This window comes from Heptranchias perlo, chromosome 4 (assembly GCF_035084215.1).
Source record: "Heptranchias perlo isolate sHepPer1 chromosome 4, sHepPer1.hap1, whole genome shotgun sequence".
NCBI classification, from domain to species: domain Eukaryota; kingdom Metazoa; phylum Chordata; class Chondrichthyes; order Hexanchiformes; family Hexanchidae; genus Heptranchias; species Heptranchias perlo.
The window spans coordinates 58,376,975-58,399,565 of record NC_090328.1 but is presented as its reverse complement, the minus strand read 5'-3'; the positions used below and the strand labels follow the sequence as shown (position 1 = coordinate 58,399,565).

The window sequence follows — 22,591 nt, the reverse complement described above, 5'->3', positions numbered from 1 at the left end:
CCTCCCATCAATGGAGACGCCCAACAGGATTAGTTCTCACTCCCAGAGACTAAATAATTCTTAGAGATTTATACATAGAAGTTACAATGTGGAAATGGACCATTCAAGCATTGTCATTTTCTACACAATAATGACATTAAGTGACTCCTGAAGGAGAGAGCAGTTTTCAGGAGTTACTTAACAATCCACCATGTGACCACAAATTGACCTTCACAGTGGAGGCAAAGGCAGCTTGTTTCCTCTGAAGAGCTTTGTGATTGAAGCAGAGACTATTTCAACACTTAAGAATAAGTATATGGGAACAGAGCAGACACAGGGAATTAGGACTACTCCTCGTGTGGAGGATAAACACCATTACAGTCTGTTTTCGTGTTGTAATTTCTATGTAATTCTATGTTCAGATGGATGTCAAAGAGTCAATGCTGTTCTTCAAAAAAGTACAAGAATATTTTCTTGATGTCTGGCCAACATTCATCCCTCAACCAACACCACTAAAGACAGATCAAAGTGTTCATTCATCTCATTGCTGTTTGTTGAACTTGGTTGTGTACAAATTGGCAGTCATGATGCCTAAATAACAATAATGACAGCACTTCAGGAATTGTTTGGGATGTCCTGAGAATGCGAAAGGTGTGATACAAGTTTCTTTCTCACTTTTTACCAAAGTTTTAGGGTGCATTCACACTCCAGTTGTAGAGTCAGTTGTGAAGCATTTGGTTTTGCACTGACATTGCAGTTACGTGTAAAGGCACCCTGAATCTGGCATCAAGCCCTGACCTGGAGGAGGTAGTCTCATTCTGCTTCACTTTAGAGTCAGTCTGGGCCTAGTACCTGATTTACACTACAAGTTTAGCGTCGGTGCTAAGTGGTTTTGGCTTTGCACTGATGGTAAATTTGCTGTGTGAATGAGTCATTACAAACATGCAACTCATTGTAATTCACAATTCATCAGTAAAAAGTGCCATGCACGTGGATGTCGGGAGCTCTTAACCACTGTAAATATCTGACAGCATGACAAGAAAATCAGAAATTCAATGACCAGTAAAAGCATGACATCAAGATAGGAGCTTCCCTCTTATGGGGATTGGGCAGGAAAGTGGAGTTGAGGTAGAAGATCAGGCATTGAACAGCAGAGCAGGATTGAGGGGACGTATGGCCTACTCATGCTCCTAGTTCTTATGTGAGCTGGAATGCAAATATAACAGAAAAAAAACTTTAAAAGCACTGCAGAGCACTAATCCAGCTTCCTGTCAAGCTAAGTTTTTTAAAAATGATTTAAGTTACAGACGTTATTTCGGCACCACACAGCCTCTCTAACATCCAAGATGGCGTCTTAGCTGCGCACGCACGTTTCCTGTATGACATGCGCCAGACGCCATCTTGGTACAGGAGTTTGCGCAAGCACAGATAAGGAACGCTGGAATCATGTAAAGTAGGAAGAAAATGGCTTCAGTGTGCAACACTGATTTAAAGTGATACACAGCATTTTGGGACTTAACGCTCAAGTCAATGCACAATCTTAACCCTAACCATCTGAACATGTCTCAGAGTGCCTGGAAGACCCCCCCCCCCCGAACCAGCACCATTTAAAGGGACCATGCAGGATTTACAGGTTAGTGGCTGGATTATTGATTATTGCCTCTGGCTGCCGAGACATTTGTTTGTAACTGTTTTTGGAGGTCTCCTAGACTTCAATACTAGGACGTGGGGACATAGACTAACATTTAGAGCCAGAACGGGCAGGAGTGAAGTTAGGAAATGCTTCTACACACAAAGGGTGGGAGATGTTTGGAACGCTCTTCTGCAGACGGCAGTTGATGCTAGCTCAATTGTGAATGCTAAATCGGAGATTGATAGATTTCTGTGAACCAAGGGTATTAAGGGATATGGGGCTAAGACAGGTATAGAGAGAGTTAGGTCACAGGTCCACCATGATCTCACTGAATGGTGGAACAGGCTCGAGGAGCTAAATGCCACAGCCATTTGCTGCCTCTTGATATGCGCCACCTTCTCCTGCAAGAAAGCGGGATGTGTGGCTGGGTGATGTGCCTGCCATGGTTGAATAGCTGCCAGTGTGTGTGGCCTGAGAGTTGTGGTTGGGTGGCTTTAAACAGTGATAATGTGTAAGGGCGAGAGGAAGCATCTGTTTGGAGGAGTTCAGGACTGATGGAAAGAGTTTATTGGTATGTGGGGGATGGGGGGGGTGTAGTGCATGGTGCAGTTGTTGGAGATGCCACTTGACAGTTGACCTCATTCACCTTGCCACTCATGTCAAAGCATTGAACTTTTTCCTGCACTGCATCCATGTTCTTGATGCTGTGCGCCTGGCATTGACTTCATCCTCCGTTGCCTCCCACTGCCTTTTGAGTATATGTCTGGAGAGCCTCTTTCCTCCCCCCACCCCACCCCTGCAGATATAGGATATCCCTCCTTCTGTCCACCTCTTGCACCCAAAGTCTCCAGTGCATCAGCAGAGAACCTTGGCGCATGCACTCTTGCAGGCCTGGTACCAACTCAGATCGGCAGATTGGAGGATGTGGGATTTAGTAGTGCGCAACCTTTATTCAATGTTTTAACATAACTCAGTGTGTGAACATAGGGATGGGATCTGCATCTGTGTTTTGCATGTGCGATGTCTGATCTCTGTCCAGACTCCATGCAGACAGTAGACTGTTATTTTCAGCAAATAACAGGTACAAGCTACCTTTAAGAGATTTTTAAGAAACATCCTCCCTTTAAGCGATGAACTCCTTCTGGTGGTGGAAAGTGTGAATTGCATTGATTCCACGTGCAAGGCCTGGAAAGGAACGTTGATTGCAGATAAGTGCTCCCTTGGGTCCAAACTTGCGTCTTGCCTGCCCAGGGTTCGTCGGGCGCGGGGTGTTAGCGCATCGCGCTACCGTCGCCCAGAACGGATCCTTATCCGATTTTTCCCCCAAATTGTTTTTAAAGCATCTGTAAAGATCTATTTTGAGAGCTCTGGTGTAGAGAGAAGATGCAGAATCCCAAAGGTCACATAAGTAACAGAACGACTAACCTACTATCCTTTCCATTTCGACTTTATTTTGTATCCGTATTTCAAAACAGAAATAGAGACCATTCTGTAAAGCCTTTTTCCGAGGCCAAGAATTTCAGCTGTGTGGTGATTTGAGCTAACTGGGAGGTGGTAATTACACACTAATGTATTATTATACTATGTGTAATTTGTCTTTCTCTACCACTATATTAAAAAAAACTTCCTGCATGGTCATGGGAAAACTGCTTTTAAAAACAGACACATTCTAGGTCTCAATTTTAAAGGATGCAGAACCAGATTGAATAATTCAATGAATTCCCCATGTCCCAAGACATCCGCTCGATTTCATGTGAGCAACATCAATAAACAGATGGTGTTTACCATTACAATAGTCCATGTGTTTCTGAGCAGTACGGGGCAAAGGTGGGGCATTTGACCTGCTATAAACTGCTGTATATGATTCACATTTCAGCAGGGATTCTACGGCAAACACAACTTGGGGTTGAAAATGTTCAGGATATGAAAGAATGCTGATCAATATATTTATGTATCATTCAGTTTGTACATGTCCGTTCTTTGTAGGAACCTCCTCGTATAGGATTTTGTGTAGTACTTTTGACCAAGACAAAATTACCTGAAATGTTAACTCCTGTTCTCTCCACAGATGCTGCCTGACCTGCTCAGTGTTTGTGTTTCAGATTTCCAGCATCTGCAGTTTTTTTGTTTGTTTTTTGTTTATTTAAAATCCTTATCAGCTACATTATGGTTTAAAATCTGTTACTGCTTAACATTCTAAAAACAAAAAAAAATCCTGACACATTAATCGCTTTCAGCTCCCCAATTTTGTCTTTTTTTAAATAAACTGAAAGGTTTTTCTGAACTTACAGACTGGTCATCTGATTTCCAACTTCCCTTGGAGCCCTTGTTTGTTATCAATGTGAGATTGATGAGATAAATATACAGGAATATTTAGCAGTGCTCAAAGGTTTCAGTCGCTCCTCAGCTTTGTACCTTTAATGCTCAGCACCAGCTGACTCTAAACAATATCAGGAGTTAGAACCTAAATATTAAACCAGTACTCATCCCATTTTCCTGAATCTCCAGAGAAAAAGAAAGTTAGATTAGTTGTTCAAGAAATAAAGAAAACACACCATTAGAAAATCATTACATTGTATTTAAAAAGGACAGCAAGAATTAGATAGGAATGTTAATTTTTTTTTTAAAGTTAAAGGTTTGCATGGGATGTTTAGTACAATCTTGGTAGGCTGACAAAAATTATTTTAGATGTGGAGAGGAAACAATGGTTACTGTAGATCTACGCCAAATGCAGACAGCGAGACATTTAAGCAGTTCATCAAGCCTCAGTTAAAATGTAAAGCTTTTAAAAGAGCTTTTAATCCATATAATTACCCGTTTTACCATATGTGCAGTCAGCAGTTTACCAACATTTGGTGTAACATTCCTCATTCTTTTGACTGTACTTTATTCTCCATATGCCAATGGATTGATATTCAGTTACCCAACAGGCAAACATCGTTTTTTTTGAAAAATCACTTTGGTGCTTATCAAGATGAATAATGTCAATGCTGGAGAATGGAATGCTTTTCCACTTTTGACATCCAGTGTCAGGATCAAGAGCTCCAGGCTCAGTATAGCATGGGTTACATATGGAGAAGCACTCCTTGTACTCTACCCCAATGCCATGCATCAATTCCAACCTCAAAAAAACACTTTTGACTTGTGTCAATTTTTCCAGTTTTTGCACCATTCTTGTGGCCTGAGTGAGCTTGTAACTTTTGTGTTACATTATCTTTAATTACAAATAGTTAAGTGCCGTGAACTAACATCTGCCAGAAACTGGTTTGGCACTGCTCAAACACAGATCACATAGGTCTCTTACATAATTGGGTTTTATAGAATATAAGACCAAAGAGGTAACACTAAATTTATACAAGGCAATGGATAGACCACAGTTACAGGAATATGTGCAGAGTTGAGTGCCCCATTATAGAAAGACATTAAAGCCATACAGAGCTTACAGCGTTTATTCACCAGGATGATATCAGGAATGGGAAACTATAGTTTGAAGGAGACACTATGACAACTTTCTCAGCTCTAATGGAAATAAACAGATTTTGCAGAGGTTTGTAAAATTATGAAAGGTTTTAAGGGTGAAAAAATTAAACCATTTCCTCTGGAGCTTTGAAAACTAGGAGAATTTTAAAATCGAGGTGTTGCTTGACCAGGAGCCAATGTAGCTCAGCCAGCGAGCACAGGGATGTTGGGTGAACAGGACTTGCTGCGAGTTAGAATACAGGCAGCAGAGTTTTGACTGAGCTCCAGTTCACAGAGGGTGCAAGGTGAGAGGCCAGCCGGGAGAACATTGGAATAGTCATGTCTAGAGGTAACAAAGGCAAGGATGAGGATTTCAGCAGATGTGTTGAGGCGGGGCGGAGACGGGTGATGTTATGGAGGTGGAAGTAGGCGGTCTTGGCGATGGAACGATATGGGGTTGGAAGCTCATCTCAGGGTCAAATAGTATACCAAGGTTGCGAATAGTCTGGTTCAGCCTCAGACAGTGGCCAGGGAGAGGGGTGGAGTTGGTGGCAGGGACCGAAGACAATGGCTTCAGTCTTCCCAATATTTAATTGGAGGAAAAAAGCAGGGCAATGGAATTAGTTTTGGATTGCTCTAGCAAAGAGCCAGCACAGACATGGTGGGCCAAATGGCCTCCTTCAGTGCTATAAACCTCTATGGTCCTATGACAGTCAGAGATTTTCATCTTATTGATCTGAGCCAGTTGCAAAAAGCAGTGTTCTACCTCACTACAGGACCTGAAATCACTTCCCCCACCACAATGAAGACCATGCTTTTAAGATTTTGAACATGGTAACCTGATCCACATCATGTGGCATGTATTTCCATGCTGTAAGCATTGTGCCTTTAGGGCACTTCACAGCTCTTTGCTACCAAAGCAGCAATGGACTTTGAAATTATATTTCAGGATTTGAAGCACTGAACAAATGCGTTCTTTTGTAAAAATATATAAAATAATGTTAAATAAAGAAGTGAGAACAGCCACACATGGCAACTTACAAATAGAATCTATAATAACAGAATTTACAGCACAGAAACAGGCCATTCGGCCCAACTGATCTATGCCGATGTTTATGCTCCACACGAGCCTCCTCCCACCCTACTTCATTTAATCTTATCCGCATATCCTTCTATTCCTTTCTCCCTCATGTGTTTATCTAGCATCCCCTTAAATGCATCTATGCTAGTCGCTTCAATTGCTCCTTCTGGAAGCGAGTTCCACATTCTAACCACTCTCTGGGTAAAAAAGTTTCTCCTGAATTCCCTATTGGAATTGTTAGTGACTATCTTATATTTATGGTCCCTAATTTTGGACTCTCCACAAGTGGAAACATCTTCTCTACCTCTACCCTATCAAACCCCATCATAATTTTATAGACCTCTATTATTAGGTCACCCCTCAGCCTTCTTTTATCTAGAGAAAAGAGCCCCAGCTTGTTCAGTCTATCCAAATAGTTACAAACTTAAACATTGGCCAACAGTCATACTATAGTAGAATGGGGCCTTAATTGTAGTAGAAAATTCCTTGCCATCAGTTGAAGCAAATACAATCTGTGACCAGCTTAACAAGATGTTGTGCAGTTATAGATTTACCTACTACAAGAAACAAGTAACTGCTTAGCTATGACGATGCAATATTCTCCCACACCATGGTATCGTCACTGGCCAGTTAACTGACTAAAATGGATACCATACGTAGTCTAACAGAGCTGCTATTGAAGCTCTGATTCAGCAAACAATTAAGACATTGGTAGGTAGCAGAAATATCACAACTTATCAAGTCACACTGATACCAAACCTTTTCCAAGTTCTAATTTTAGTGCAAGTCAGGAAGATGTTCACCAATGTGCTGGGAGTCAAAACTAGCTGTCAAGCTAACAATGGAGATGTAGGGGCAGATTTTTGTCTTCACCACTTGGGTTGTAATCTGGTGGGGTGGATTTCCCCCTCTTCACAGAACCCACCTGATTTTCAATGGAATGAAGATCAGGCGGGTTCTATAAAGAGTTGGGGTTAGGGTTAGGGTATAACCTAGACCCTCAGTATAAGCAAGAACATAACCAGTTACCACACGAACTGTTATAGCAGTCACTTGGGAGGTAGGAGGTAGCAGTGTCTGTAATTGAATCCAAATACAAGCAGGTCTCTTAAACCACCAGGTTAAGGAAACGGAATGTTTGATTAGTACAAATTGTCTGCAAAAGTGGAGAGAGTTTGAGAGACCATTGGATCAACTCTAACAGGTTCTTGGAGAGTCTGAAGTTGCAATAATTATTCCTGCTGCCATCAATTCCAGGACTCTGCAGCTAGTCTTCTGTTGAAATTCTGCATCCTACTGAAGAGTCCTCAACTGATCTATGAGGACACATCCTGCATTATTCTAACTAGCATTTCTCCAGATGGAGGAGTCCCAGCCTTTCTATGCAGTAACAAGGTGCAATCTGTGGCATTGAGGGGAATTGTAAATGAAGCAGTCCAAGTAAGAAAAGTTAAAGAAAGCCACATATGAAATGTAAGAACACAAAAAAAAGCTCCAAACCCCTTTAGAAGCAAGCTAGGGACAAGAATTCCTTATTTTTAAGCACACCGGTTAATGCATTCACATCAAATTTTTCTGTGAGCTAGTTTAAGGATTAACCTATTTATTTTAAGTTAACATTAAAATGTTAAAATTGGACTGAGAATGCTTCAAATATCTTAATCAGTATGCAAGAGATTCAGTGCCCAAAGACCAGAGGGAAACAACAATATTTATATGACTCAGGAACAGTAGTAGAACCTCAAAGCACACATTAAGTAAACAGCTTGGAATGGTTATTTTCCTTTTTTTGAAGAGGATATTTATCTTCTAATTTTTCCCATGGACCACACAACTCCTAAGGCCACAAGGATAAAAAGTTGATTGTCTTGCCTTTCAGCTTTGCCAATGCCATTCTGAAATGATTACCAGAAGCACGCAAGAGCAGTTCAAGGAAAACTTCTCATTAAAATGTTTCCACCTCCCAGTGGGGAAACACCCGTGCTCTGCTCAGCACTGATCCACAGCGATATTCATGAAATCATGGATTTAGCTGGGTGAAAGGAAGAAATCAAGCCTGTGCTCCCACAACCATGCTCTGTAATGGTATTCCAACATGCTCTGCCACCAAGCTGCTAAATGTGTTTGAAGTGTTTTGAGGGGCTACGTTACTTTAATGTAATTAGTTGGATTACTGGGTCAATCCATTGACCAACACAATAAAAAAGGACAACATTTATTTATTATTTGTCTCTCACCAAATCCCAGTTTCCACTGCAAGTCTTTTTACTTTAATCTGCTCTACTGAAACCCTATTTCTATATCTTACACCAAATTTTATAAAACTTCATTGTTGGGTATTAGCCACATATTTAAATAAAAAAGTGTGCATTAATGAAGGGATCACATTTAAAAACTAAGATACTGGTGCTACTTTGTTTTCACTCAAAGTAGTTTCCCAATTGTTTTTTCCCCATTTAGGAGACAAATAGGAAAATTGCAAATGCTGGAAATGCGAAATAAAGACTGAAGATGCTGGTGACATACAGATCAATCAGTATATGAGACACACATCAACATCAATCCATCTTTCTCCTTCAGATGCTGAGCAACCTGTTTGCAATTTAAGAGGTCAGGTCACATGTAGAGGAAGACAGGGCTATGGGGAGAAGAGTGCGCAGTGGGATTACTGTTGGACTGCTCTAGCAAAGTGCCAACATAAACACAATGAGCTGAATGGCCTCCTTCTGTGCTGTAAATATCTATGTCTTTGTTTTGAAAGTGTAAACCACACTTTTCAGCTATCTGCTTCAAATAATTACAATTGCTGGAATTGGCAGCTAGAAGTAGTACTAATCACTAATCAAAAATTATGTAGACAGAAACTATTTTGATGAATAAAACTTCACTTTTTAAAAATGGAAAAACTATTAATTTTCTCCTCCATCCCGAAGTAGTAAACTTCTTGAAGAGGTACTGTTCCACGATCAGCGGACGCCCTACAGCATCTTGCCCAAGTGGCCACTATTCATGCACGAGCTGGACAGTGAATGTCAATAGGTTATTTGCTTATAGTGAGCACCATAGTTTAGCCCAATCCTGTTCACACACTCTCACCTCCAGCATGGGTCACTGAATAATGCTCAGTAGTGGAGGTCTTTGCCAATTTTCCCCTCCCTAACCCAGAAGAACTGAGGCCAATTACAACTGTTGACCTGGTTGAGATCAGCTAACTCAGCACAGACTGTGTATCAAATGGAAAACTATTTTAAAAAGAGGCAGCCACCTAGAAAAGCCGATAACCTGAAGCTATCATGGCGTTTCTCTTTTAACAATCATTTATGCTCAATACACTTTTAGTTTGTAGGAGCCAGCCCCTTAAACTTATGGATTTATAAGATTAATTTGTAGAAGCCTAAATCTTTCAGGTGTACAGGCAAATTTACTCATGCAATCTTTGACTTCGATATTGCCAAACCTCACGCCCCTAAAGTTCTATCACCACTATTTGTGCACATTGCGCAGTAATGTTCAAACTGATGATGCATTGTAAAATGCCTACTTATCACTATTGTTGGTTTGTCACACAGTAAAAATACCCAAATTGTCAATCAATAGCTTTACTTAGCACACCAAGCAAGCTGGCTGTTGGCACTAAAGGATAAGCTATGACAGAAGGCACAACAACATGCAGGGTCCACAACCATGCAAGTTAAAAGGTATTTCCTACCAAGGTGTAAGAGTCTTACCTCAGATTTTTCCATTTTGTTCTGAGCATCAATCTGAGTAACTATTTCATTCATATTGGTTTCTAAAACCATTCCTCCCATCACCATTTCTGCCAAAATATTGTGAACCTTAAAAAAAAATTAAAGTCATATTAAGTACAGGACTACACAAAGACGTAAGATATCATTGGCAAGTGTCAAAATTACATATTACATAAGGACTGGGAAGTAAATCTGCATTATAATACCTCTGGTTTAATTTATGTATAGCTAAACAAAATAATGGCATGCACACTGCATAAGCTTTCTGCAAGAGTATAAGATACATTTTGAAGACTTTTGTAAAAGTACATTTTTTAAAAAGACCTATTGTGTTTGACCGAGAGGTGTGGAGTCCGAACTAGGGAAGGGCAATTTCCCTTTCCGAACACAGATGTGGGTGAGAGAGATGGTTCAGTTTAGAAAAAATATCCTTTGACATTGCTTCCTGTACAACTCCTATGGACTTCTGCCTGGACGACCCTACCTTCCCAACAAACTAGGATATGCTTGGGGGAATAACAGAAGGGGTTGGGTACAGGAGAGAAAATAAAAGCACCAAATATGGCAAGAAAATTGACTGGTCACACTTCCTACATAAAAGGAAGAGGGCCAAGATCATTACACGATACCACCAGGAGAAAAAAAACGCAGGAGTCATTTAGCGTCAGTCCTGATGAAAGGTCATCGACCTGAAACATTAACCCCATCTTTCATCACAGATGCTGCCTGGCCTGCTGAGTGCTTCCAGCATTTTCTCTTTTTACTAAGCAAAAGGGAGAATGGTTCCTCCAATCAAGTACCCATACAGATGAGTGAGTAAAATGGGGAAGATGCTATTTTGTCCAGGAACTTGGCTCTGGATATTTGACACAAACCAGATAGCTGATTCTGTATTATACAAAATCAGTATTGTAGATACTTTCTTTTGATGTGTATCAAAATACATTAAAATGCTGAAAAATATTAGCAATATGTTGATTTAGCTAAAAAAAAACCTACCTTCTAAGCAAATTTCAACATTAGATTGTTTTTAAAAGTGAGCTTTTAATGCTTTACAAATACTACCTCAGTTATGGAAACACATTCTATAACTTTGTCCTGTAATGCAGCAGCAAATTATGAGACTACAATCGGAATTAAAGACCTGTATTTAAAAGTGGCAAAGCACAAATATCATTCAGCAACATTTGGCAAGGAGAATCTGGATCTGGACCACCTTTAATTAAGTGGATGCGTTAGAGTGGCAGATGGATTTTAATACAGGTGCACGGTAATGCATGTTGGAAGAGGAAATATGAAATATGTGTATGTGATGATGGGATCCTATCTTAAATAGGCTGGTGTGACTATGGGATCAGGCAAAGCCCGTTGAGATACATCAAGTGGGAAAAGCATAATACTACAAAAATTCCAAATACTAAGCAACGAAAAAAAACCCAAACCAAAACAGTAAAATCGGGCATAATCAAAACAAAAATTCCTCCAGTGTTCGCCAGTCACCAAAGGCATCCAGTGAGCCGATAGACACAAGTTGGTACTCGTTAGCAAAGATTTTTTTAAAAGTAAAAGGATTCAGGCATGCTTATTAACCATTCACTGAAAGTTCTGAGTTGTGGTGAAACAGTTATCCCAAGGTTAGTCATAAGTGCGGATACAACTCAAGGGCATTTAACCGCAAGCCCAAATAAATGTGAGGTCATATACGGAATATTGTCATCAGTTTTGCGCACTCTATTTTCAAACGGCATTCATAAAATGAGCTAATTCAAAAGAAAAACAACAAGGATGATTCCAGAACCAACAGCTTGTACTTGAAGTTGCCGGTTAATACAATTCAAAAAATAAACTGAAGGAATATCTGGTTAGAAACAGAATTGAGGGTTTACAAGAACAAAGATATATAATCAAATGATGGACGGAACATGACTGTCAGATGCGTAAATACGGAAATATCATGCTAAGGAGGGCAACTGGGCAAAAATGAATGCAAGATACACATTTTGGAGTTTTGCTCAATTTATCCTTTGGGGAAGGCAGGGAGAAACTTTGGAGAACTCTTCCTCAAATTCTACACAGTCTGTGGAAGAAATCACTTCGATGGCTGAATGACCTTCCCTCATTCCGTGTTTTATTTCATTCTTAAAACGATGGTTTTCTCTAGATTTAAAAAAATCTTTAGGGGCACAGAATAACTCAGCAGGTAATTTTACTAGTGGATCCTCCAAATTATTAATAATTACCTGATAGCTAACTCAACCTATTGCAGCATATTTGCTGTATGTAGCAAATAATCTCCACATCTTTCTTCCTTGTTCATTTTCCATGGACAATTTGCTCATAATATCTTTCAAAAGGGAAGACCACTCAAACTGCTAATGCAGAAGTTAACTCTAACCTATAAATTAATGTCTCTCTGTTTACAGTCAAGTTCAAAACAATAATCTATTTGCATGACTGACTTGCAAGAGCCCTCTTAAGCAACATGCTTCAACAAGAAAATAATCTTACAGAGTGCCATTTTATTTAAGCAGGGGCTGGTTCTTGGCTGTTGATAGAATATAACACAAACACAGTGATCTCTGGCAACAGAGCTGATATAATACAAGCACATACTGATCTCTGGCAACAGATAACCAAATAAAAAGGGATTTTAATCCATATCTAACCTGTACTACAACTGACTTGGGAATGATTGTTGCTATCACGAGGTAACAAATCTTATCTTAAATTAAATTTACTAACAGGAAAGAAATTTTAAATGCACAGCTCCAAGCCAGAACACCTTGCATTGCAGATTAGATGAGAATTTTGGCCAATTTTCTCACTTCCTCTGCTGTGGTACAATTTCACAGGCAATGGACACTCTCCAGTAACTCACCCAAGTACTTAAGCTTCACTTGAATTTAAACAAAGAACGTTGGGGTATTTGATCATCTGGGCAGGTGGGGACATCACAAGTCCACACAGGTTTCCAGTGGGAATCACTGGATAGCAATCAAGGGGAAAAAAGGAGACAATCTCCTGTAGTGCCTCTCAAACGTCTCAAAATGCTTCACATACAATGAATTACTTAAAAGGACAATAACTGTTCTGTAGACAAATGCAGCAGCCACTTAGCACGCTGTAAACTCCCTCAGCAGCAATGAATTCAATGAGCAACTAATCTGTGTTTTTGGATGGAGTTGGTCAGGACACTGGAAGACCGCCTGCTGTTTGAATAATATTATGGGATCTTTAACAACCACTTGTACCACCAGTTTAACATCTCATCAAAAGGATGGTACCTCTGACAATGCAGCAATCCCTCAGATTATGTGCTGAAGTCTTGGAGTAGGACTTGAGCCCACAACCCTCTGGCTCAGGCTAGACAAATACCAACTGAGCCAGACGTAAAAACACAGGCCAATTTTGCTCCTTTCCAATCCAGGGGTGTTTAGGCCAATTAAGATCAGCTAAGTCACCACTGATCAGTAATCAAACTCAGGACTTTCTGGTCTGTATGTTATATGTTGCTTTTATCAACTGTGTCATCAGGGAGCCTGGGTGAGAATATTTAATCTCCAAAAATTATATATCCAAGTAGATCAGTGGAGTGGCTAATCAATTCAGCTTGTAAACTGCTCAAATTGCCCATTGTATACAGGGGAAAAGATTTTTGTGTCTCACCACACAATGATCTCGATTTTAAACGTAAATTGCAGGTGCGTTGGGGGGGGGGGCTGTGAAAATTGCAGTGCGGGTTCGGAAGCCGGCTCCAACCCGCCAACTTCCGAGTTTCCCACAGACGCACCTGTATTCGTGTGGGTGCCCTCAATCCGGAAGTCCCACCGGCAATTAAAGCCACGGGATGATCGTTAAAGAACCAAATGTACTTCATTGAGGTACTTAAGGCACTTTACTTGTGACATATTAGGTAGTTAGAACGATTTTTAAACTTACCTGGGCGGCTTTCCCATGGCTTCTGATTCATGCCTGGTGAAACTAGGCATGAAGGGCCAGATCAGGCAAAAAGAAACGAAATAAATTAAACAACAAACCATTGCACAAAGTTAAATCACAAAATAAATCTACCTTACCACCCTGCTCAGATGTCCGATGTCCCCCTCAGCCCCCGATGTTTGCCTCTCCGATGTCCCTCTCTTCCCCCCCGCCCCACCCCGATCTTCCCCTCTACCCACCACCCCCCCGCCGATCTTCCATTCCAGCGCGGATGACCTACCTCCCTCCCTCCCTTTCCCCTTTCCCCCTCCCCTCCCCCCTCGCATTGCAGCTCCTGTCAATCAGGCTGACTGCTGGGCGCGAAACCCAGAAAGAACTTTAATCACCAATTACATTGCGATTGCGTCGGAAACTGTAAGTTTTTTTTAAATTCGGGTTTGCCACATGTACCTTCACACCGCTCGCCACCCACCCACCCCCCCCCACCCCCACCCGCTGCCAACCTGCCACCATTTCAAAATTGAGCCCAATAACTTTTCATGCCTTGTATGGTCAGTTGCTCAATTTTAGTCCTTTTTCTCCAGTCATCTCACTATCTGCTACATTCACCTTCCTCAGAAACTTTCAACTTCAACGGGGGTGTAAAACAGGCGATAACAGATCAGCTGACCGTTATACACACTCCTGATTTTCCCATCCACTGAAGTCAATGGGAAAAAAGATCAGGCGACAAGTGTAACAGGCAGCCAATCCACTACTGCCCTGTTTCATTCCCCCACCCCCGATGTTGAACGTTCTGTCCACTACTCCGTTGGTCCCACTATCCTTAATTGATCTTAAATGAGAAATGCACTTAAAATTCAGACTCAAGAAATTTTGTTCTGATCTCTGGATATAGGATCAACTGGAGTAAGTACATTCTCCCAACAAATGCCCATTTCCCAAGATCCTGCTTATGTGTTGCCTCTTAATTTGCATAAGAACTAGTTGAATTACTTCAGGATTTTATTAAATGTTGGAGGGATATAACAGCCTTCCATTAGCACTACAAAAAGCAAAACTAAAGAATAGAACAGGAGTAGGCCATTTAGCCCCTCAAGCCTGTTCCGCCATTCAATGAGATCATGGCTGATCTGTGACCTAACTCCATATACCCACTTTAACCAAAGGTATTAAGGGATATAGGTCAAACAAAAATCTATCAATCTCAGATTTAAAGTTAACAATTGAGCTAGCATCAACTGTCGTTTGCAGAAGAGAGTTCCAAACTTCTACCACCCTTTGAGTGTAGAAATGTTTCCGAACTTCACTCCTGAAAGTCCTGGCTCTAATTTTTAGGCTACGTCCCCTAGTCCTAGACTCCTCAACCAGCGGAAATAGTTTCTCTCCAACTACCCTATCAGTTCCCCTTAATATCTTGAAAACGTTGATCAAATCATTCCTTTATCTTCTAAATTCCAGGGAATACAACCCTAGTTTGTGTAATCTCTCCTCGTAATTTAACCCTGGGAGCCCAGGTATCATTCTGATAAATCTACACTGCACTCCCTCTAAGGCCAATATATCCTACCCAGAACTGAACACATACTCCAGGTGTGGTCTAACCAGGGCTTTGTCTACACTGCTTACAATGCTGCCTATCGTTGTGTCATAAGCAAACTTGGATATGTGGCTCTCTATCCTGTCATCTAAGTCGTTAATAAATACAGTGAATAGTTGAGGCCCCAACCCTGTGGAACACCACTAGTCACGTCCTGACAATTTGAGTACCTGCCCATTACCCCTACCCTCAGTCTCTTACTACTCAGCCAATTTCCTAATCAGGTCAATAATTTGCCCTCAATTCCACGAGCTTCGACTTTAGCTAACTGTCTGTTATGAGGGACTTTACCGAATGCCTTCTGGAAGTCCACATAAACAACTTCATAGAGAGTCCCCTGTCCACTACTTTAGTCACCTCTTCAAAAAATTCAATCGTCAGGCTTGAATCACCTTTTACAAATCCATGCTGGCACTCTCTGATCAGCAGAACATTTTCAAGGTGTTCAGTCACGCTATCCTTATAGACTCTAGTAATTTCCCAACAGAAGTGAGGCTAAATAGTCTATAATTCTCTGGTTTTCCCCTCTCACCTTTCTTAAATAGTGGAGTGTTTCGAGCAATTTTCCAATCTAAAGGAACGGTTCCTGAATCGAGAGAACTTTGGAAGATTATAGTTCGGGCATCTGCAATGTTCTCACCTCACTTAAAATTTAAAACTCTGGAATGGAAACTAAATGGCACTAAAGAGTGCCATTATTTTCTTCATTATTGTTCAATGAAGCAATGTTGTGTCTGTCTTTGAGAGAACAGGTAGACCAAAAACTAAAATTACCTGAACAGTATACCACTAGGGGGCTTGTAGAAAAACATTCAACAAATTATTAGGAATTTTATATCAGATGAGAAAAAACCCAGGATACTTTGTAGTAATAGAAGCAGCGAGACATGGGAGGGTGGACTTGCTCTGCAAGGCCTATACACAGACAGTAAGGCAACTCCAGCTCACGAGTACATGACAATAATTTAGAAGTTTTCATAGTGCAGGCACAGATTGTGGCAAAAAACTGAGACCAAGTATATCCTGACCCAGCATAAAATGGACGATCCAAAAGCAGCTACGCATGGCCTGAGACGATGAGGAAAAGGACGAGAATGACAGTAGAATGAGGACAACAAAAATGAGGACAATGCAGATGGGGCGATGAGAATGAGGATTAGGACAGCAGAGGCCAAATACTGGGGTGCGGTTTTAATGACTATGACAAATGTTCAGCAACTGTGATATAATAAGACATCAGGTGTGAGCTACAGTTAATAAGAAAAACAAAGTATTAATTTCATTCTTTTTTAAACACAAGAAATGGATAGTAACTAAAGTGGTCCATACATTGAGGACCAAGAATTAAACCTCACAGAATAAAGTTCACAGGCTAATGCGCTGACAATAGATGTGGTGCTGCTTAAGACAGAATGTTTCTCTCACTTGCGGAAGAAAGATAAATGTAGCTGATGGTGAGGTGACAGGAGAAAAGGCACTAAAAGTAACAGACTGCATAAGGCATAAGTGGAAGCAGGCCTCCCAGCTAACTGGAAAATTAAAAACCCAAGAGCTAGATTACAATCTTTCTTTTCTTAAAGGGAGGAACATGTGCCTTTTTTCAGGTCACTTCCTCGCTCTCCTTTGCATCTCCTCCTGGACTGTGCACCAAGCTACTGCCAAAAGGAAAGGCGATCAGTTCTTGAGCCAGTCACTAGCAGATGTGCAACTGCGATCCAATCATAACTTTCCCTCTCACCTTCCTCAACAGGAAGGATGTGACCGACATCCACCATCAATCTCAACTGTGTAGCTGAGATCAACTAAGCACCGTGGGTACAAGTCCAGGTGCCACTCAGTCCATATTCAACACATTGTCAGAGATGAAATAAAAATGAAAACATTCCCAAGTAAATCACACAGATTTTGAGGCATTAGAACAAATAAATGCTTATAAGCATGACAAGTTAGAAGAAATAAAAACTGCATCTCCCACAGCAAAAAAATATATTTAACCCTTTGGAAGCCTGGGTAACATACACTGAAGTCACATTCTCATGATGCAAAGTCAATGGGAATCATTGGCTGGAGTGGCTAGATTCATACCTAGCACAAAAGGAAGATGGTAGTGGTTGGAGGAGGCAATCATCTCAGTCCCAGGACATTGCTGCAGGAGTTCCTCAGGGCAGTGTCCCAGGCCCAACCACCTTCAGCTGCTTCGTTAATGACCTTCCCTCCATCATAAGGTCAGAAATCGGGATGTTCGCTGATGATTGCAGAGTGTTCAGTTTCATTCACAACTTCTCAGATAATGAAGCAGTCCGAGCCCACATGCAGCAAGACCAGGACAACATCCAGGCTTGGGCTCATAAGTGGCATGTAACATTCATGCCAGATAAGTGCCAGGCAATGACCATCTCCAACAAGAGAGTCTAACCACCTCCCCTTGACATTCAACGGCATTACCATCGCCGAATCCCCCACCATCAACATCCTGGGGGTCACCATTGACCAGAAACTTAACTGGACCAGCCATATAAATACTGTGCCTACGAGAGCAGGTCAGAGGCTGGGTATTCTGCGGCGAGTGACTCACCTCCTGACTCCCCAAAGCCTTTCCACCATCTACAAGGCACAAGTCAGGAGTGTGATGGAATACTCTCCACTTGCCTGGATGAGTGCAGCTCCAGCAACACTCAAGAAGCTCAACACCATCCAAGATAAAGCAGCCTGCTTGATTGGCACCCCATCCACCACCCTAAACATTCACTCCCTTCACCATCGGCGCACTGTGGCTGCAGTGTGCACCATCCACAGGATGCACTGCAGCAACTCGCCAAGGCTTCTTCGACAGCACCTCCCAAACCCGCGACCTCTACCACCTAGAAGGACAAGAGCAGCAGGCACATGAGAACAACACCACCTGCACGTTCCCCTCCAAGTCACACACCATCCCAACTTGGAAATATATCGCCGTTCCTTCATTGTCGCTGGGTCAAAATCCTGGAACTCCCTTCCTAACAGCACTGTGGGAGAACCGTCAGCACACGGACTGCAGCGGTTCAAGAAGGCGGCTCACCACCACCTTCTCGAGGGCAATTAGGGATGGGCAATAAATGCTGGCCTCGCCAGCGACACACACATCCCGTGAACGAATAAAAAAAATTTTTTTTTAATTTGTCTACATTGAATTTCATTTGCCACTGTTTTGCTCATTCACCTAATCTATCAATATCACTTTGTAATTTTATGTTTTCATCTACACGGCTTACAATGCCACCAATCTTTGTTGTGGAGATGCTGGTGATGGACTGCGGTTGACAAATGTAAGGAATCTTACAACACCGAAAGCCTCCGAAAGCTTGTGATTTTCAAATAGAACAGTTGGACTATAACCTGGTGTTGTAAGATTCCATACATTTACCAATCTTTGTGTCATCGGCAAACTTAGATATGAGACTTTCTATGCCTTCATCTAAGTCGTTAATAAATATTGTGAATAATTGAGGCCCCAAGACAGATCCCTGCGGGACTCCACTAGTCACATCCTGCCAATGTGAGTACCTACCCATTATCCCTACTCTCTGTCGCCTTTCGCTCAGCCAACTTCCTAACCAAGTCCGTACTTTTCCTTCGATTCCATGGGCTTCTATCTTAGCTAACAGTCTCTTATGTGGGACCTTATCAAATGTCTTCTGCAAGTCCATACAAATAACATCCATTGACATTCCCCTGTCCGCTACTTTCGTCACCTCTTCAAAAAATTCAATCAGGTTTGTCAGGCACAACCTACCTTTCACAAATTCTGGGCACTGCACTTTAGAAAAGATGTGAAGGCCTTACAGAGGGTGCAGAAGAGATTTACTAGAATAGTTCCAGGGATGAGGGACTTCAGTTACGTGGATAGACTAGAGAAGCTGGGGTTGTTCTCCTTGGAACAGAGAAGGTTGACAGCAGGTTTGATAGAGGCATTTAAAATCATGTAGGGTCTAGACAGAGTAGATAGGGAGAAATTGTTCCCATTGGCAGAAGGGTCAAGAACTAGAGGACATAGATTTAACGTGATTGGCAAAAGAACCAAAGGTGACATGAGGAAAACGTTTTTTTAAAAAAGTCAGCGAGTAGTTAGGATCTGGAATGCACTGCCAGATGGGGTGGTGGAGGCAGATTCAATCATGGCCTTCAAAAAGGGAACTGGATAAGTCCTTGAAAGGAAAAAATTTGCAGGTCTACAGGGTTAGGGCAGGACAGTGGGACTAGCTGGATTGCTCTCGCATAGAGCCAGCATGGACTGGATGGGCTGAATGGCCTCCTTCCATGCAGTAACCTATGGACTCTAGTATTTGTGAATGGACTGTGCGCTACAAAATGTTGACCTAGTTGAATTTTTTGAGGTGGTAAATAAGGGAGTGTCTGTGGCTGTTATTTTTGTGGACTTCCAGAAGGCATTTGATAAGGTTCCACATAAGAGACTCTTAACAAAAATGAGCACATATGGAATTGTAGGCAACCTATTGACATGGGTAGGGAATTAGTTAGGAGATAGGAGACACAGAGTAGAGATAATGATATGTACTCCAATTGGCAGGATGTGACTTGTGGTGTCCCCCAGGGAGCTATACTGGGCCTCAGCTTTTCACCATATTTATAAATGACTTGGATGAAGGAATAGAGAGCCATATATCCAGGTTTGCTGACGACACCAAGTTAGGTGGCACAGTAAATAGTGTAGATAGAGCAGAAAGTTGCAAAGGGACATTGATAGACTAAGTGAGTGGGCAAAACTGTGGCAGATGGAGTTCAATGTGGGGGAATGTGAGGTCATCCACTTTGGACCCAAGAAAGATCATTTTCCAAATGGTGAGAAGCTAGGAACTGTGGGGGAGCAGAGAGATTTAGGGGTCCAAGTACAGAAATCATTAAAAGCCAGTGGGCACCTACAAGCAAAAAATTAAAAGACTAATGGAATGCATGTTGGCCTTAATCTCAAGGGAGTTGCAATACAAAAGGGGTGGAAGTTATGTTACAGTTATATCAAGCTCTGGTTAGAACCCATTTAGAGTATTGCATTCAGTTCTGGACACCACATCTCAGGAAGGATATATTGGTTTTGGAGAGGGTACAGCGCAGATTCACCAGAATGATACTGGCCAAAAAGGTTAAATTATGAGGACAGGTTGTATAGACTAGGCTTGCATTCCCTGCAGTATAGAAGATTAAGGACTGATCTAATTGAGGTGTTTATGATGATTAAAGGACTTCATAAGGTAGATAGAGAGAAACTACTTCCTCTGGTGAGGGAGTCCAGAACAAGGGGGCATAACTGTAAAATTAGAACTAGGCCGTTCAGGGGTGATGTCAGGAAGCACTTCTTTACACAAGCTAATGGAAATCTGGAACTCTGTTCCCCAAAAAGCTGTTGAGACTAGGTCAATTGAAAATTTCAAAACTGAGATGGATAATATCCTTGCCTAACAAAAATGTAAGGGTTACGGAACCAAGGCAGGTAGATGGAGTTAATATACAGATCAGCCATGATCTAACTGAATGGCAGAACAGGCTCAAGGGACTGAATGGCCTACTCCTGTTCCTATGACTGCTAAAGTGTCTGTTTTAGGTAGCACATCACCACCATAGTATCATGAAGAACGAATACCTTTAAAGTCTGACAAATCTGAAATAGTTGATGTTAAAATTTAATTTTGCAGTAAGTGCTATGAAAAGTATAAAATAATTGGTCATCGCTGAGGCTCCTTAGTGCGTCCTGACATTACAGGCACGATTTGAACATATCTCTTCAGTGTGACTATTAAACCAGCTTCAGAGGTTAAAAATTGTGAAATTCTAAAATGTTCATTGCCGAAAATTACACTTAAAAGCCCCGATTTTAACCATCTGCAACCAATGAGGGCACATGGGGCTGTAAAGTTGGGGCAGTGTACACCTTACCAGCTTCCCGTCTTTGATAAAGTGCCACAAAAGAGACTAGTGGAGAAGTTTAAAGGATATGCAATTGGGTGATGGGTAACAAATTGGATTAAAAACTGGTTAGAAGGGAGGAAGCAAAGAGGAGTTAAATACAAATTCAGAGAGTGGATAGTGGGTAGAGTACAGTTTTGTGCTCCACACTATAGGAAGGATGTTGAGGTAATAGAGAGGGTACAGTGCAGATTCACTACGTTGCTGCCTGGTTTGAAGAAATACTATTATGAAGAAATACTTGAAAATTAGGGATGTTTTCATTAGAACAGAAGTGATTATGGGGTGATTTGATAGACAAGTTTCAAAGTATGAAGGGATGGGACAGGGTAGGTAAAAACAGGCTGTTTCTGGTGGTTGAGAAGTCTGGAACAAGGGGACATCGACATATGATAAAATGTAAGGGGAGGGGAGAGTGATGGAAATTCTGCAGAGACCACACCTGTGCAGGTAGAGGTGGATCACCTATCTCCCATAGTAAAGGCTGGGAGTATAAAGTGGGCTTCGTTTAGAGATACTTTTGTCTGTGTTACGGTATGGGAAGTCTCTCAATGTCCCTCAGAAGGATTTTCACACTTTTGTTTGACTATCCCTGAGGGCATCAATGGCCAACTAACAGGATTATTTCAGCAATATTTCCCCAGGTGCTGCCTAGATCGCTGAGCTGCAAGGGGTCTCCATCTATGTTACTGGACCACTAGTCAATGCAAATGATGTCCTTCTGGTGGTTAGTGCCAAAATTCAGGGTAGGGTACAAGAGGAAATGGAGCAGCAAGGATAGAAAGTTAGTTGACTGACAGGAAAGAAAAGATTAGTGAGATTTGATTGGATTGGAGACAGTTTAACGTCGACGCTGAGTCCATTTTTGTTCTCGATAGATATAGATTTGGATTCTGGCACAGACAGCACAATATCAAAATTGGCTAATGATGGAAAAGTAGGTGATTTGCCAAACAGGAAGGACTGTAAAAAAACTTCACGAGGTCATAGCAGAATAACAGGTAGGTAGCAGATACAATTTCATGCAGAGAAGTGTCAGGTAATGTACCATTGTTGCAAAAGTCAAGCAATGGAAGCATAAACTCAATGTCCATTCACGTGCACAATTTGGCTGGCACTCTGGACCTGAGCCCATTACTTCTATCGCCCCTAATTTTTTTTCCTCTTGGCCCTTCTCACCTCCCCTTCCTGTT

The 22,591-nt window shown here is 41.5% G+C and overlaps 1 protein-coding gene across 4 annotated transcripts in view; it reads right to left on the bottom strand.

The window, feature by feature from the left end:
• Positions 1-22,591, bottom strand: part of LOC137320955 (AP-3 complex subunit sigma-1) — a 73,826-nt gene that overhangs the window by 6,867 nt on the left and 44,368 nt on the right. For all 4 annotated transcript variants that reach the window (XR_010962682.1, XM_067982983.1, XM_067982985.1 and 1 more), the window contains one exon: positions 9,881-9,988. Coding sequence is in view for 3 of the 4 variants with exons in the window: in XM_067982983.1 (XP_067839084.1) it covers positions 9,881-9,988 (108 nt within the window). In the remaining variant the exon portion in view is untranslated. The remainder of the gene's footprint in view (positions 1-9,880; positions 9,989-22,591) is intronic.